General features: G+C 32.0%; 2 protein-coding genes and 2 non-coding genes across 4 annotated transcripts; 2 read left to right on the top strand and 2 right to left on the bottom strand.

Annotated features, from left to right (window-relative positions):
• The first annotated feature begins 1,527 nt into the window (after nucleotides 1-1,527).
• Nucleotides 1,528-8,319, top strand: LOC132036709 (GDSL esterase/lipase At5g55050-like). The gene is made up of 5 exons (XM_059427089.1): nucleotides 1,528-1,957; nucleotides 3,678-3,802; nucleotides 5,102-5,338; nucleotides 6,950-7,205; nucleotides 7,950-8,319. The coding sequence occupies exons 1-5, from the start codon at nucleotides 1,726-1,728 to the stop codon at nucleotides 8,168-8,170; spliced, it is 1,071 nt and encodes a 356-aa protein (XP_059283072.1). The 5' UTR covers nucleotides 1,528-1,725; the 3' UTR covers nucleotides 8,171-8,319.
• Nucleotides 4,551-4,623, bottom strand: TRNAF-GAA (transfer RNA phenylalanine (anticodon GAA)). Its single transcript has one exon. It is a non-coding gene; the product is annotated as a tRNA-Phe (tRNA).
• Nucleotides 8,320-8,932: 613 nt separating the features above from the next.
• TRNAF-GAA (transfer RNA phenylalanine (anticodon GAA)) lies at nucleotides 8,933-9,005 on the bottom strand. The gene has a single exon. It is a non-coding gene; the product is annotated as a tRNA-Phe (tRNA).
• Nucleotides 9,006-9,651: 646 nt separating this feature from the next.
• On the top strand, nucleotides 9,652-15,287 carry LOC132036565 (GDSL esterase/lipase At5g55050). The gene is made up of 5 exons (XM_059426921.1): nucleotides 9,652-10,594; nucleotides 12,172-12,296; nucleotides 12,905-13,120; nucleotides 13,830-14,082; nucleotides 14,895-15,287. The coding sequence occupies exons 1-5, from the start codon at nucleotides 10,333-10,335 to the stop codon at nucleotides 15,113-15,115; spliced, it is 1,077 nt and encodes a 358-aa protein (XP_059282904.1). The 5' UTR covers nucleotides 9,652-10,332; the 3' UTR covers nucleotides 15,116-15,287.
• The last annotated feature ends 1,284 nt before the right edge of the window (nucleotides 15,288-16,571 follow it).

Genomic DNA, 16,571 nt, shown 5'->3' with positions numbered 1-16,571 from the left:
TGAACACATCACTTCAAGTTTCATTGGACAATTACCCTTTTTTGGCTTCTCTTTAAGAAAAAAATATATTTCTTTTTATTACTTTCGATTAAAATTAGGTTCATTTTTTTCAATTTACAAGAAGTGCTTTACCAGTCTGTCAGTTTTTCTAAAATTTAGAATATTTTTTGAGTTAAAAAAAAAAAAGAATATCTTCTGAGCAACCAAAACAGTAGTCACACTTGGCTCCACTACTAAGCAATGATATTGGAGTCTTCTCGAATCCGTTTTGTTGCATTTTTATAATTTCTTTCATAATAAATATTTTTGTACAACAAGTTATGGCCTTGACAGAACTTGGACAACATAGATGTCTAATGATATTTAATTATTATTTATATTTGCATATTTCATTTTATATGACACTAATGTTATACAGAGACTCAAATACATTTCATTGATTACATAAACATATTTTTAGTTATAATAAATTTTAAACTGAACGATTTACGATTTTCTTTAGATTCCATCATTCAAAAATCACTATTCCGATTACTTTGGATTTATTCCGTGTCGATTCACTAAGTGGTTGTTTGATTATCAGGATTAGGATTTGAACTTACATTTATCTATTGTTCGGTTGTTGGTATTACCTAGTACCGTTATAGATTTTATATCAAAATTTTGGTAAGCTGACTGATACAAGAGGTGAGATTATAATCGTGGGATAACCCTGTTTTGCGTCAAATGACCTCTAAGGAAATGAAGCACTCCCTATTAGTAAAAGATTTTTCATTTTCGGAGCTGAAACTCGAATTTCTAATTTAAAAAAAATATATACAAAAATATTACCATTAATTATAAGGTAAACAACATAAAATATCTCTAAATGTAAAATATTTATCCGTTCATGTCCTTACTAAACTAATTTCGCTTCTTACCCAACCAACCGAAAATATTTACCCGAGTATTCCCTTGCCCAAAATCCTTCCTCCATGATACCATCGCATTATTTTTATATGTCATGATGGTACCATGAAGGACCAAGAGGATTGTCCTCCATGATATCGTGTCAATATATTTATGTACCACGATAGTATCCACGAGAATTGAGCGATTCCTCTATCAAGGATTTGAAGAAGTTTCCACGATACCATCATAGATATGTATATAAGATGACGATGTCATGGGTGCTTTTTAAGAAAAGTTTATCTTTTGAATAAATGCACATGATACCATCTTAGTATTTTTATATACCGTATCGATATCATAATTTTGAGGGCATTTCGGGTAAATAGTTTTTGGGGCATGAAAGTAAGAGATGTATGAACGGATAGTTATTTCATTTTCAAGGGCAGCGACGTTCTTTCCCCTTAATTATAGTACTCGCTTCGGAGCTCGAACTCCAGCTAGACATATGGATTACGACTATTAATAATTATTCGACTAAGTTTAAAAAAGAGTCCTCAAACATATTAGATACAGACACAAAAAAGCAGCTCCGTTTTAGAAGGCCAATATTTAAGATGTGGCCATCAAATAGCATATACTAATTCCTTGTCACTCAAAAAAATTCAACTTGTTCACACAATAACTTGTCGGGTTCTGTGTCTTCTTCTCCTTGCAATAATAACCACCACAACACCAATTCATGTTTATAAATAGCGCCCTTTCTCATACAATTTTTTCAGTGTGGAAGAAATAGCCATAAATCTTTTTTTCTTTTTTTTTGCAAATTTATCATCAATGGCTATTTCTTCTTTTTTGAGTTTCTTCTTCTTGCTCATATGTTTTAAACTATCTCAAGCGCAGTCAGTGCCAGCAGCTTACATGTTTGGAGATTCTCTAATTGATGTTGGCAATAACAACCATTTTGTTTCCATTATTAAAGCTAATTTTCCTTATAATGGTATTGATTATCCTGGTGCAAAACCTACTGGAAGATTTTGCAATGGCAAAAACACTGCCGATTTTCTAGGTAAGCTCTCGTCTTAATTTCACTTATGATCAGTGAATTCTACTCATGAGCTACAACAATAAAATACATAAAATGATTTTGTTATAGTAAAGTAACTGAACCTTTATTTTGCCAGTATTTAGTCTATTTTCCATCTCCATGAATATTTGGTACAAGGAAAATCAAAAAATGCGTGCACTTAGGATGTGTTTGGAACGAAGGAAAATGTTTTCTGAAAAATGTTTTAATTTCATTTTTTTTTTATGTTTGGCTGGTTAATGTTCTGAAAATATTTTTTTCCATGGTAAAACCAAAGAAAACAAATTTCAAAGTGGCATTCCATGTTGATTGTCTTTCCCCCACCCAACCCACCACTCTCATCACCTCCACCCTCATAGTGTTGGCCTAAATTATTTATAATGTTTTTGGAGATAATATTTGCTATTTACTTACCAAACACAAGAAAACATATATACAAACAAGGGCGGATTTAGAGGGTGGTGATGGTGTTCACCTGAATACCCTCAAGAAAAATTACAATGTATATATAGGGTAGATTTTCGGTGTTGACGTAAATATATATACTATATACTTTTGGATACCCTAAACAAAACGAAAAAAATTTTCCAGAGTGTTAAAAATTGTCTAGCGTTCTAAGTTTGATGCCCAGGAACAACATTATTTTTTGTATTTAGCTTTTATTGTTTTTCCGAACCTCCTGTGTGAAAAATCCTAGATTTGCTACTGTATACAAACCTGAAAATATTTTCCTTTGTACCCAACGTTACCCTTAGTATTGATTTTACATGATAGTAGCAATTTATATACAAACATACATTTTTGTGGTACCACACGTATTCGACTGTAATGTCGAAATCATACTTACTGTAAAATGGGACTATCACTACTAGTGGGGTACGTAATGTAAATTGTGCATGAAAACCAAAATCTTGGATGCATGCGCACACCCCCCCCCCAGCCCCCCCACCCCCACCAAACTGTATTAAACGCAATTCTTGTAATCGGTAGGTTGCAGTTTTTTTTTTTTTTTTTTTTTTTTTTTTTAAATTAACATGAAGACATAGTTTTGTTGGGTAAAAAAAAAAAAAAAGCAAAGAAGAAGAAGAAAAAATAAAGATGCTTATCGAAAATGAGCGATGAGAACATATTTAGGGCCCATTCATGCATATACGTTAAGTTATATATTCCATATGTTTCATATCATAATAATGCTTTTTAAATTTCATAATTTTATCTTTGATGATATATTTTTGTAATAATCATAACTAGTAATGTTATGGCACGATTTAGATGACACAAGTGTTAAGAGTACTTTAAAATAATCTATTTAGTTTTTTCTTAACTTCTGTTCAGTCCAATACTATCACATAAAATAAAAAGGCAGGAATATAAAATAATTCGAGACAAATATATATTTTATTTCTTTATTAAAATGGGGTGTCAATTGCTCTTTGTATACAAGCACAACTGATGCCACTATAAAGTTGACGGTGGAGGATTGATTCTATGTTGAGTGATGGAGCAAACTCTAGCCTTTTTTTTTTTTTTTGCTATAGTAATATCTCTTCTTTTATCCTTTTTATCGGGTGACATCCATTTTGTATTGTTTTATGCACGTGGAATTATGGATGCAAACATGGGAGCATCACGTAATTTTTTATTTATTCATTATATTTATATAACGTAACTAATTAATTTTTGCATTTTTATTGTTTGGCAGCTGAGAAATTAGGAATACCAACACCTCCCCCATACTTGGCCGACAAGAATAATCAGTTCCCCAAAGGTGTAAGTTTTGCTTCTGGTGGAGCTGGAGTCTTCAACACCACCAATGGTGACCTAATTGTAAGACATAAATTCATCTTACATAATTCACCTTTTCTTTTTTTATAATTTTTTTTCTTTCTGAAATGCAATTTAGATATCCCTTGAGTACCTCTTTTTGATTTTCTCCGGCTTTGGGTATTTGTTTTGGGCCTTCGATCTAATTGGATCCGTGTTGCGTAAGATTCATTAAAGGATAAAATGCTCTTTATCATGATCTTTATCTATTCACGGGGTTCGAGACTGTGATTTCTGATTAAGAGTCGAGGTATCCTATTCATCTCAACCACAATCGCCGATGATTTCCTGAATGCCTCTCGCCGTTATTTTTCAATTGGACATTTTTTGATTTTACATTATAGATAAGGTACATGAAACTAATCTCCCGTTTGGACATAAATTTTGGGTATTTGTTTCAAAAAATTTGAAAACGTTGTTTGTTCAAGGAATTTGATCAATTTTTGAAGAAAAAAATCTAGTTTCAAAAACTAATTTGGGCCAATTTTTGGGTGAAATTTTCTCTTCCACTCACAAAAATTCTACTTTTTTCAAGTAAAATTTATGTCAAAAGCAATTTTAACTTACAAAAAAAAATTTCAACACAACTTCACAATTTCTTTTTTCAAGTTTCAACCAAATCTATGTCTTAAACCTCAGTTAAAAATTAGGTGACACATTGGATCAAATAAATGAAAACAAAAAGTTTCATGGGCCGCAAAGGCATTAGCCCATTACGTCCAACAAAAACTAATGAAAAGAAACATAAAAATGCGGTGAACGTGGATCGAACACGTGACCTTCAGATCTTCAGTCTGACGCTCTCCCAACTGAACTATCCCAGCTTTATGCTTATCCTCTTCTATTAATTTATTTACCTGCTTAGTAATAAAAAAGCCCTCTTGGCTTGAATCGGAATATATGAATTTTATTTTTCATAGGATGAAGGAATTAATGCATGAAATCACTAGAATACTCGGAAGAGACTTCAAATTTTTGAATTCTTATCGGTTCTGAAGGTTATTATATATGCATATTAAGTGAATTTATCAACAAATAATATAATATTTGGATTTAAATAGCCGAATTCTACCAAACTTGTACTCTCAATGCTTTGCTGCACTTGAGTCGAGGGTCTTTCGGAAACAACCCTCTGCCTTCCCAAGGTAGGGGTAAGGTCTGCGGATTCCTCCCCAAAAATGGTATGGCATTGGGTATATTGTTATTGTTGTTGTTATTCGTACTTTCAATGCTAGCTCCGCCTACAATGCTATGGTTAGATGATAACATTCATGTAACAACAAGTATTTTCTTTATTTGCAGAGTAAAGCACTTCATTTTTCTCAACAAGTGCAGTTTTTCTCATACGTGCAACAAAGATTGGTGAAGCAGCTAGGAGCTGATGGTGCAATGAAGCAACTATCAAAGTCCATACTTGGTGTTGTCATTGGAAGTAATGATATAATTAATTATTTTAAATCCGATTCAAAACTCCCAAAGGCAACAGCACCCCAGCAATACGTTGATCAAATGGTCTCTATTCTACAAGGCGAGCTCAAGGTACATTCATTTTCTACCACCTAATAGCCAAAGTTACATTAATTAAGCTTTTCCCAGTAAATATTTACTCGCCCCTGGTGTTTACACCAATATTTAGATATCCTATAGTGCAATAATTTAATGAGGTGAAAATGCAAGTTAATTAATCATGGTTAAGTGTTAAAATCTATATACAAACACATGTCATGCATCCATTAACATGGTGTAAACACCTGCGGGCCGCTACTTTTTTACCTCTCCCTTATTGTAATGCAAAATCAACGGACAGATTTCCGTGAAGTTGCCCGAAATAGAAAATTGATGGCTTTGAGGGAGTAATTTTTGTCCTTAACGAATTTAAATTCCCGCTTTTTGGATTGAGTATGTAGCAGAATTCCTTCAGAATTTTCAAAGCCAAAACGAAATTCAAATTTAACAAAAATTGAATTTTCCCCGACAACACTAACTACAAGAAAGAGCAGCACGGTGCACAAGGCATCCCGTGCTAGCAGGTTCCAGAGAAGGGTCGCACCTTATTGGGTGTGATGTAGACAACCTACCCTAATGAAATAGTATTAGTAGCTGCTTCCACCGCTCGAACCCAGTAGCTTCAGTACATTATAATATTGGAAATCTTATTTGTACTTTTTTGTTTGGGAAAATTTTAGAGACCTCCCCTCACGTTTTCCCTCGTTTCACTAGCTTCCCCTCACGTTTGCAATATTACAGTTACTTCCCTTATTTTAACTTTTTGTAACAACTCTTTTATTCTATTTCTTACTAATTAAAAAAATAACATTCATGGACTGATTTGCCTCCCTAAGATCATGCTCTTTGGATGAATTAGTATCTTATTAATATCTCATTTCCGAATAAACTGAAAACAGAATATGCCAAAGTGTTCTTCAGTCTTCTCAAAAGAAGGGTTCTCTTTTCCTATTCCTCTTCAACCCTCCCTAGTGTTCTCATTATATTTTCTGCATAAAAATAATTATTTTTTACTAAGTGTGTCTTCAACAAATAAAGGTTATTTACTTGTAATATTTTTGGTAAGTAAATATGTCAAGTGCTCCTCGTGTTTTTGCTGCTAGGAATTAAGTAGTATTCTAATGGACTGGATTTGACGAATTGGGTTTAAGAGATAAAGGTCTCTATACTGCCTCATCTATTAAAGACATCTTGTATCAAAAATTTATCTAGCACGTGTTGTTGGATTTTGCTTGCAATAAGATATTTATATTTTAAATATATAAAATTCACTTTCTATATTTTTTAATCAATCACAGAGTAGTTAGCAAGATACTTTCTCTAAAAAGTTAAAACATGAAGAAACAAAAAGCTCAAATGTTGGGAACGTACGGGTGAACAGCCCATGATAACAATTCCTAGGAAGTAACTTTTTAAACGAGAATTGATAAAATAATAATTAATCAAAAAACGTGATCTTAGGGAGGACAAATCAGTCCACATATGTTACTTTTTCATTAATAATAAATAGAATAAAAGAGTTGTTACATAAAATTTTAAAATAAGGGAGTTAGTCGTAATATTCCAAAAGTGAGGGGAGATCAGTGAAACGAAGCAAAACGTGAGAGGAGGTCTCTGAAATTTTCCCTTTTTGTTTTATTTCAGAAACTGCATGGTCTAGGTGCACGTAAATTTGTGATTACAGCAGTAGGATCAGTTGGATGCATTCCATTGCTAAGATACCAAAGTGCAAATAATTCTGGTGACTGCTCCGAACAAGCTAATTTCTGGGCAAACAAATATAACCAACAAGTTCAGTCTATGCTACAAGGATTGAAGGCTGAGCTCAAGGATATCAATTACACATTCTTGGACACATACAATTTGTTGCTCAATGTCATCCAGAATCCATCTACTTACGGTAAGTTCCGATTTCAATAACTAATTGCAATTACTCGTTTTAATTTCTTGTCTGTCATAGAGACGGATCTAGAATTTTAAGTTGGTGTGTTTTTGAAATACTACTGCATGCATCCACTATTCTTAGCATAAACACATATATTTTAAATACATTTGACTTGGGTTATGCTCTTATAAAAGAGGTGGATCTAGAACTTAAGCTATTGAGCATAGAATACTATCACATGGACAATTTTAGTATAAGCGATATTTGCACTTTTGATCCTTTAGTTATTAATGAATTTTGATTTTGTCCCTTTTGAATATTTATTTAGCATATTAAACCTTGAATAAATTAAAATTTGCATTTTTTTTTTGGCTCTTTTTACATAGAAATTTGTGATTTACTTACATTTTTACAACTATATATATTACCATAGGATATGGAGTAACATTATAAATTTAAATATAACACATGGATAATTAAATGGTTTAACAGTTAATAATCTGCTAAGTTTGTAAAAAATCACAAGCAGAAGGATCAAACGTGAACATTTCAATTAACTGGAGGTTAATGTGTAAATAAAATATTACAAGAACCAAACACAACAATTTTTCAAAAGTTCACAGACTAAAATCACAAACTTCTCCTAGATATCTTTATTTTCTTCTATTCAAATTGACATTGGCCGTTATTTTGTACCATTTTTTCGACTTCCTAAATTATTCAGTATTTAATTTGGCTGAGATGAAATGTTTTTTTCAGGTTTTAGTGAAGCGAAAGGTGCATGTTGTGGATTTGGAAGACTAAGAGCTAAACTTCCATGCACCCCAGTTGCCGTATTCTGCTCCAACAGAAGTAGCCATGTTTTTTGGGATAGATATCATCCTACAGAAGCTGCTAATCGTATTATTATTAATACAGCTTTTGATGGAACCAACCAATATGTTTTTCCACTGAATGTGAAGCAACTGATTGCCTTGTAGTTTTGCATACTGAGCACAGGAAAAGAAAATCAAGTTAATTTTGTAGACAGGTTTTTGTCTATATATATATGTACTATCATTGAATTACACTTTTGTTTGTAATTTCTTGCAAATATCTAAGGTAAAAGCTTTGCGTATTTTGTTTTTGAGAGATGGTCTCGTTATTTTATTTGCTGCTTCTATCAATTTCGGCATCGGATTATGGAGTTGGATAAAATTTAATTAGGGGCACTAGTAATGATTAGTTGGCTCTACTCAGGCGAATGACGATTGTAATTAGGAGTACCAATGGTAATGGTATTTTGAAGATGAATAATGCGCATTTGAATTTTCCAAAAAATAATTAGGAGCACCATGGCATGTAGCAAGATTGAATATGTTCGTCCTTAATCAAAGGTATCGAGTTCGAGCTTTAGAAATCTAGATATGAAACGCTTTCCCGTCTAATAAAATTTATGTAGTGAGCACAGATCGAGCACATTATACAATAATACATTAGCGGTTAGCCCGTTATGTCTGGCTCAGACACGTAGTGATGAAACAATATAGGTTGAATTGACTCAATGATATGCACGGCAAGTAAAATATAAGGATAAAAAGACCATAACTAAATCATATTGATGAAGATAAAGCTTGGCTCTTGATGTAGCAAGCGGCCTTGAACAAAATATGAAGCTTCAGAGAATGAATTAATCAGAAAACTGCGCATTAGATCTTGCTTTTGAAAAACTAAACTGAATGAAAGAAAAGAAAACATAAAAATGCGGTGAACGTGGATCGAACACGTGACCTTCAGATCTTCAGTCTGACGCTCTCCCAACTGAGCTATCCCCGCTAGATGTCTGCGTCTTGTCAAATGTTATATATTACAGGTAAGGAATAGCTCTAACCCCAGAGACATCCAACAACTTTATTCAGTTATTGTTCTTTTGCATAACCCATAACAAGTCTTATCTTTGTTTAATTGTTTTCTCTTGTTTGACCTTTTGTCAAAATATAGCAAATAAATACTTTCTGTCTTAGACGCAACAAAATAAGATTACACGACATGCGACAACTTAGAATACACCGAAATAGTCAGTTAAATATGACAAACATCCATACCGAAGAAAATGACTCGTTATTTTCTTGTTCCTAAGCTATTGAATAATAAGTTACCTACATTAAGAAGTTATATTCGATCAAATTCAATTAAGATAAAAATCTGTAAAAATTGAAAAGTCACGTTACTGAATACCCTCAGTACACTAATATACTAACAATTTTAGTTCTTAATTTCCTTTTTTTGTTTTTGTTTTTGGGTACGTCCGTCTTAAGCAATCAGACTCGCTTTCAATATGGGTCTTTTGATACTGTATTATTTAGTGTGGGATCCAGGTTTATATGACATAACAAATCAGCTTATTTTGCTAAGTCAGAAATTTTCAATAACTGGAAGTGACAAATCTAGCTAGAGTGAGTTTATAAAGAAAAAAAAAAAGTTGAGTGACTTTATTGTTACAAAATTAAGTTGAATGACTTTTTAAAAGAAAATTCAAAAGTTAAGTGACTTTATTGATACAAACTTAAGTGACTTTATGATAATACTCGCTCCATCTCAAAATAAGTGTCACCTTAGCAAAAAAAAGTTGTCCAAAATAAGTGTCACTTTAGAAATTCAAGACAAAAATTGACACATGTTTCCAACTACGCCCTTAGCATTAAAGAAATAGTCCTCTTTAATATTGCTTAATTCTCAAAAAATATTTAATAAATAGGGATAGTTTAGTAAACTTCACATTGTCTATATTAATTTCTTAATGGACGTGGTTTTAGTTACGGTAATACTTCTTTTGGGACGGAAGGTGTATATTTTAGCTACGATCTTAAGAAAGCATATTTACTCTGCGCCTTTGGTTTTCCAGAAAAAATTGCTGTTGTGAGATTATCATGATTTCATTTTAATCTTTTTTTCCACGTTTTGACACACAAGATTGCATTGCCTTTAATAGTTAATTTAATTATTTCGGCTCTTTCTAAGAACTTATTTATAACTATTTACCCTTTCTGATTATGACATTAAATTAATTAAACACCTTTTAGATTTCTTCTACCCTTCTAGCTCCTTAAATAAACGCACAAAAATAGTTTTATTGTCCACATCATATTGGAGCTGAGCAAGAATGGCAGCCTTCTCTTCTGTCAAAACTAAATTGCTACATTCATGTTGTTTAATTGCAATTCTCTTACTTTTGCAATTGAATATGTTAAGAGCACAAAAGGTGACAGCCATGTATGTGTTTGGTGACTCTCTAGTAGATGTGGGGAACAACAATTACTTTGAGACTATATTCAGGGCAAATTTTCCTTTCAATGGAATTGATTTTGCTGGTGGCAAACCAACAGGAAGATTCAGCAATGGGAAAAATGCTGCTGATTTTTTTGGTAAATACTAAATACTACTTTCATTATCTCAATTTATGCAATACTTTTTTTTTTCAACCCAAAAAAGAATGACGTCTTTCTATAATTACACAAATATGTATGACTTGTTTTAGACCACATTTTTTTTTAAAACACAATCTTTTACTTTTTAAACTTTGTGCCTAATCAACCACCTTCACAAAAATTGGGATAGAGGGAGTACTTTTTGTCTCAAGTATTTGTTGTTTTAGTTGTTGAGTCTCACATCAGTTGGAAATATAAAATTAGGTAAATTTATATGATCTTGAGCAATCCTCACTTCATGAGCTAATTTTTTGTTTGAGTTACCAAGATTTTTTTTTGTTGTCATGGTATCATAGGCCATGTTCATCCCAATTTGGTGTTTGCCCGATGTTGGGCCCAATATTATAGTGTCCACGCTCCATATGTGAGTCCTACATTGTTGAGAATTTTAAATAAGTCTCTTTATACGGTTTTGAAAAATCCTAACCTCATGAGCTATCTTTTTTGAGTTTGAGTTAGGCCCAAGATCATTAATGTATTAAATTTGTTCCAAAATATTTAGGCCCTGTTTGAATATGATTTGAAATCATGATATGAGATCAGTGATTTGGAATCTGAATGATTTGAAGTTGAAGTTTTGTTTGGACATGCAATTTGGATTTCTTAAGTTGTATTTTGTCATAAACATAAAAACCAAACAAGGTGTGAAAACTATCAAAACTTTCTCAATTCTTATACAATCTTACCAAATAAGCAAATCATAGTTCATAACAAAGTTAATACACTACTAGAAGACCTTTATAAAAATATAACATCTATAGATCAAACTTTAGTTCGATAAAAAGAAAAATTGAACATGAGTTGTAGTATAACTACTCTTTAAATGAGTTGCTGGTAAGAGTAAATTTGTTATAAATATACTACCAACTTGCAGATCTTTTTTTTATACTTGATAAAAATGGTTGGTAAACATGGCTGTTAAATATATCTACCAACTTATGTATCTTTGTTTTTTTCAAAAAAAAAAAATATATATATTTATATATATATAAACTTATGGCAAGTTTGACATTTAAAAAATTTGAAATCATGCTTTGTAATCCCAAATCATGCCTTACACATATATATATATATATATGTAAGTTTGACATTTAAAATTTTTGAAATCATGCTTTGTAATCCCAAATCATGCCTTGTTGGAGAATTTGGGATTTACAATCATGATATAAAGTTGAAGCTGAATTTTTGTGCAAATTTCATAAACAAACGCTGATTTGAAATTAATATATGAAATCGTGATTTCATATTGTATGGACAAACACCTACTTAGCGCTTTATAAAATAAGAAGTATTTATCACTTTTCATCAAATTTACTCTTACATCTCTAATTAACGGAGTGTTAATTAGGCGAAACATTTACAAGAAATGATAGTACTACAACAACACCACCAAGTGTAATCCACAAGTGGAGTCTAGAGAGGGTAGGATGTACGCAAATCTTACCCTTACCTTTGTGGTAAAGAAAAAATAAATGATACTTAATTTTGGAAAATTAATGGCTTTTATGTAACAGCTGAAAATGTTGGTTTACCAACACCTCTGCCGTATCTTTCCAACAAGAATGACCTCTTTCTGAAAGGTGTAAGCTTTGCCTCGGGAGGAGCTGGAATTTTAAGTAGCACCAATGACCATCCTCTTGTAAGAGCATATTTATTCTATCTTATTTTATATTATTATTGAAAAAGTTCAATTTTCTCTGTTTGATTATGAATTTTTCAAAGTTCTTCTTAGATTGGTACCCCTAATTATTTTGTAGTTCCCAAGTACATGAAATTTATCTTAAAAAGAAAATTTATCTCTGATCACACACTGAAAATTTGGTATGCTTGACTCTCGTATTTCTAATTTAGACATTTTGTCGAGATAAAAAAAAAAAGAGGTAGTACTAATATTTTGAAATCTTACCGTCTTTGTAAAACCAACCCATTCATTAAACGGAGGTTGGTGCTTCTCTTTTTATTATACTCCCTTTTTCCAATATACCTGTCATATTAGTCTTTTACATATCTTCCGAGAAAACATTAATAAAGAGTCAAATGACTTATTTACTCTTTTTTATTCTTTGATCTTTCAATCAAATCAATCTTTCTTTAATAAAACTCGTTCCACTAATGCTAAGATTATAATTAGAGAGAAATCATTAATTCTTTCTTGTTTCCTTCTTAAATGACAAGTATTTTAAGAATCGTGTTTGCCTTTTTCTAATGAGTTTCTTAATTCTTGTTTTATTTTTTTCTCTGTGACAGAATGGCACAATATACCTCTCAAAACAAGTTGAGTACTTCACCGAAGTGCAACAAAGGTTGATTAAAAAGATAGGAGAAAGTGCAGCAAAAAGGCACATGTCAAGTTCTCTATTTGCTATTGTTATTGGAAGCAATGACCTTTTCAAAATACCTATCACCAAATCACCACAAGAGTACATCGATTTAATGCTATCCACCTTTGCGGACCAGCTAAAGGTATGTTCTTCTAGCCTCGACAATAATAAAATTAATTAAACAACAAGGAAAAAAAATGGTGTAACATAATCCCTTAATTTGTTCTTCTTTTTTACTGGACTTTATTATTATAACAATAAACTCATCAAACTATTTTCTGTCACATTAAAATAACTGAATTTTGCTCAATATAACAGTTAGATTCCCTAAACTTTAAAACAACTAGAAACATATATTTTTTGGCGGACGTTTCCATAGGAATCCTGACGAAAATATCCTGACGAAATAAACAATTTCTGACGGATTTCCAATGGATCGTTGTGTTTCTAGTAGTGAATTGACCATTATAACAGTAAAGTCACATAGCTATTATTTGTCATATTAAGGTAATAGCTAAATTTTACTCGATATAACAGTAAAATTACTGAATTGTGTTCACTCTCATAGTAACGATAAAACATATCCATCAAGGTGACTTTACTGTAATTGTAGTTAAAGTTTTGTTATTTAATGTGATAATGGGCACAGTTCATTTTTCTAGTGTGACAGAAGTAAATTGATGCTTTACTATTATAATGAATAAAGTTTAATTATTTTAATGTAACAAAAAATAATTACGCATGTGACTTTATTATTAGTGTTAGTACAATTTACTGATCCTATGCAAAATTCACATTAATTGTAGGGAAATAATGCTAGCCTATTGAAATTATTTTGGTTTTGATTACAGAAATTACAAGGTCTAGGTGCACATAAATTTGTGATTGTTGGGATAGGACCAATTGGGTGCATTCCGGAGCAAAGAATTTTGAACCCAACTGATAATTGTAACGATAAGGCAAACTATTGGGCGAGGATTTATAATAAAGGCTTACAATCAATGTTGCAAAAATTGAAGTCACAGCTAAAGGAAGATTTCAACTACTCCTACTTTGACGTCTACAGTTTCTTGGGTGATCTCATCCAAAATCCAACAAAATACGGTATAATTTACAATTTCATTTTTTATTTAGCAGTGTTTATTATGATTTTTGTAGATCTGCATTACGACTTGTTTCTTTAGCCTCAGTTATCTCATTATCTTGTTGTTTGTTTTGTTTATTGCTACTGTCTCTTTTTATCGTTCGCGAGTTGAGGGTGTATCTGAAATTATCTCTCTGTCTTCTCAAGATAGGAGCAGTATACATTTGTTGTTATGCATTCGTATTTAATTCTCACAAGACCTATTGACTCTTTTTCTGAATCTTAGTCCATTTTTAATAAATCCAAATCTAAATGGATCGCAATATGACCCCTTTGTTGACTTAAAACCAATTAATTGAATTCAAAATAATTGGGTCGAAACGGATCAAATAGTAACTCAACAGGTCAAAATGCAATACAAATTTAATTATATAAAATCATATTTGGAAACCGAGTATAATATTAATTTAAAAAATCTGATTTAATAATTTAAGAAAAATACATTAGCTTCCATATTGTTTTTTTTTCCAAAAAGCAAAATGAAAAAGAAGGGCATGTTAGCTCACATCTTGCGTGCTGAATTATGATATGTTTCTTGACTCATCTTGACCTAATCTATTTTGATTCGCCAACAAACTTTGGATGAATTGAGTTATGACATGTTTATTAATTTGACATATTTTGACTTGTTCCGTTTAATTCAACCCTTTGCCACCTATATCACCTTCCTACACAATGTTTTTTTTTTCTTCTATGTTTCTAATTTCTATAAATACCCATTCAAAACTTTGATCTCTCTCTCTTACAATTATAAAAATTGTTTTATTTTCAGGTTTTCGTGAGGTTAAAGCTGCTTGTTGTGGGATGGGGAGATTATATGCAGACGTTCCTTGCATTCCTATTTCAAAATATTGTCCCAACAGGAGTGATCACCTTTTCTGGGATAAAGTTCATCCTACGGAAGCAGCATCCAAAATTCTTGTTAATACTCTTTTCAATGATACAAAACAATATGTAACCTCGATGAATTTAACCAAGCTACTTGCTTTGTAGAATCAGTCAATTATCTACAGCACATGGTACTTTCCTAGTGTAGCCTATCCAAAAAAATATTTTAATAACATAAATAAGAATTTGTTTTCATGGGACTGTATACTTGATATCAGTGTGTTCTATCATCTCAACAAATAGTCTGTTTGACTAAGCTTCCGAAATTTGTTTGTTTTGTAAAATTATCAGAAGTGTAGCTATTTGTGCTTGGCAAAACTTTCAAAAAGTACTTATGGGAAGAAACTATTTTCTTCAACTTCTGAAAGTAGCGTATGTTATAGCTAGAGGTGGCAAATGGGTGGGTTTGGTTGGATTTGATTTGGTTGAAAATGGTTTGAACAAAAACAGATTGGGTTTCAAACCGCCCATATTTCATGTGGTTAAATATGGGTTGGTTATGGGTTAACCCATATTATACAAGTGTAATATTATTTCAAGTGTAATGTTTATAATTGTTTTTTCTTTTGTCAAGTTAAATTAATTTTTTCATATATTCATAATTGATATTATCAAATAGAAATTTCGGGGGAGGGGTCATGGGGTGGGATAAGAATTTTTTTTTTCATTAAAAATTTATAAAAATAAAATATATGAAATTGAAATTTGCCCGGGGGTGGGGGGTCCGTGGAGGGGGTGGGGTGCGGGGTAAGAAACCATTTTTTATAAAAAAATTATAAAGTAAAATATATGAAATTGAAATTTGGCGGGGGGTGGGGGGGTTATGGAGGGGGTGGGGTGGGGTGTAAGATTTTTTTTAAAAAATTTATAAGAGTAAAATATATGAAACTAAAATTTCCCGGGGGAGGGGGGGAGGGGGTGGGGTGGGGGTTAGAATTTTTTTCCCATTTTTTATAAATTTCTTATAGAAGTAAAATATATGAAGTTGAAATTTAGGGGGGGGGGGGGGGTTGGGGGAGGGGGGTCGTGGAGGGGTGGGGTGGGAGTAAGAATTTTTTTCACTTTTTATAAAAGATAAAATGTATGAAATAGAAAATGTGGTGGGGGGTAGACGTCGGAGTGGGAGGTAAGAAAACAAAATTCTTTTTTTAAATAAATTTTTTATAAAAGTAAAATAAAGTATATGAAATAAAAAAATGTGTGTGTTGGGGGGGGGTGGTGGTTATGAAAATATTGCTCACATTTTATATTTTATTAAAGAAGTAAAATAAATTAATAGAAAATGGTTGGGGGGAAGGGTGGGGCATGGCGGGGTGGGTGGTGGGGTAAGGGTTGGGGTTGGATGTAAGAAAGAAATTTCTCATTTTCGAAATAAATTGTGATTGGGTTTAGTGTGTTCTTATATGGATACACATATTTTACCCATATTTTTATGGGTTAAAAAGAAACTTAAAGCCCATATTTATCCACATGAAATATGAGTGACCCAACTCACTAAAATATGAGTTAAATGGGTTAGCATTTCTAAATATGGGCTCAAATTGCCACCTCTAGTTACAGC

This window comes from Lycium ferocissimum, chromosome 11 (assembly GCF_029784015.1).
Source record: "Lycium ferocissimum isolate CSIRO_LF1 chromosome 11, AGI_CSIRO_Lferr_CH_V1, whole genome shotgun sequence".
NCBI lineage: Eukaryota > Viridiplantae > Streptophyta > Magnoliopsida > Solanales > Solanaceae > Lycium > Lycium ferocissimum.
This window is presented reverse-complemented; position numbering and strand designations above follow the sequence as displayed.

Coding starts and splice junctions, on each gene's coding strand:
- LOC132036709 (XM_059427089.1), top strand. CDS start 1,726: ATGGCTATTTCTTCTTTTTTGAGTTTCTTCTTCTTGCTCATATGTTTT. Junction 1,958..3,677: donor AAACACTGCCGATTTTCTAG/GTAAGCTCTCGT, acceptor ATTGTTTGGCAG/CTGAGAAATTAGGAATACCA. Junction 3,803..5,101: donor CCACCAATGGTGACCTAATT/GTAAGACATAAA, acceptor CTTTATTTGCAG/AGTAAAGCACTTCATTTTTC.
- LOC132036565 (XM_059426921.1), top strand. CDS start 10,333: ATGGCAGCCTTCTCTTCTGTCAAAACTAAATTGCTACATTCATGTTGT. Junction 13,121..13,829: donor CCTTTGCGGACCAGCTAAAG/GTATGTTCTTCT, acceptor TTTTGATTACAG/AAATTACAAGGTCTAGGTGC. Junction 14,083..14,894: donor CCAAAATCCAACAAAATACG/GTATAATTTACA, acceptor TTTTATTTTCAG/GTTTTCGTGAGGTTAAAGCT.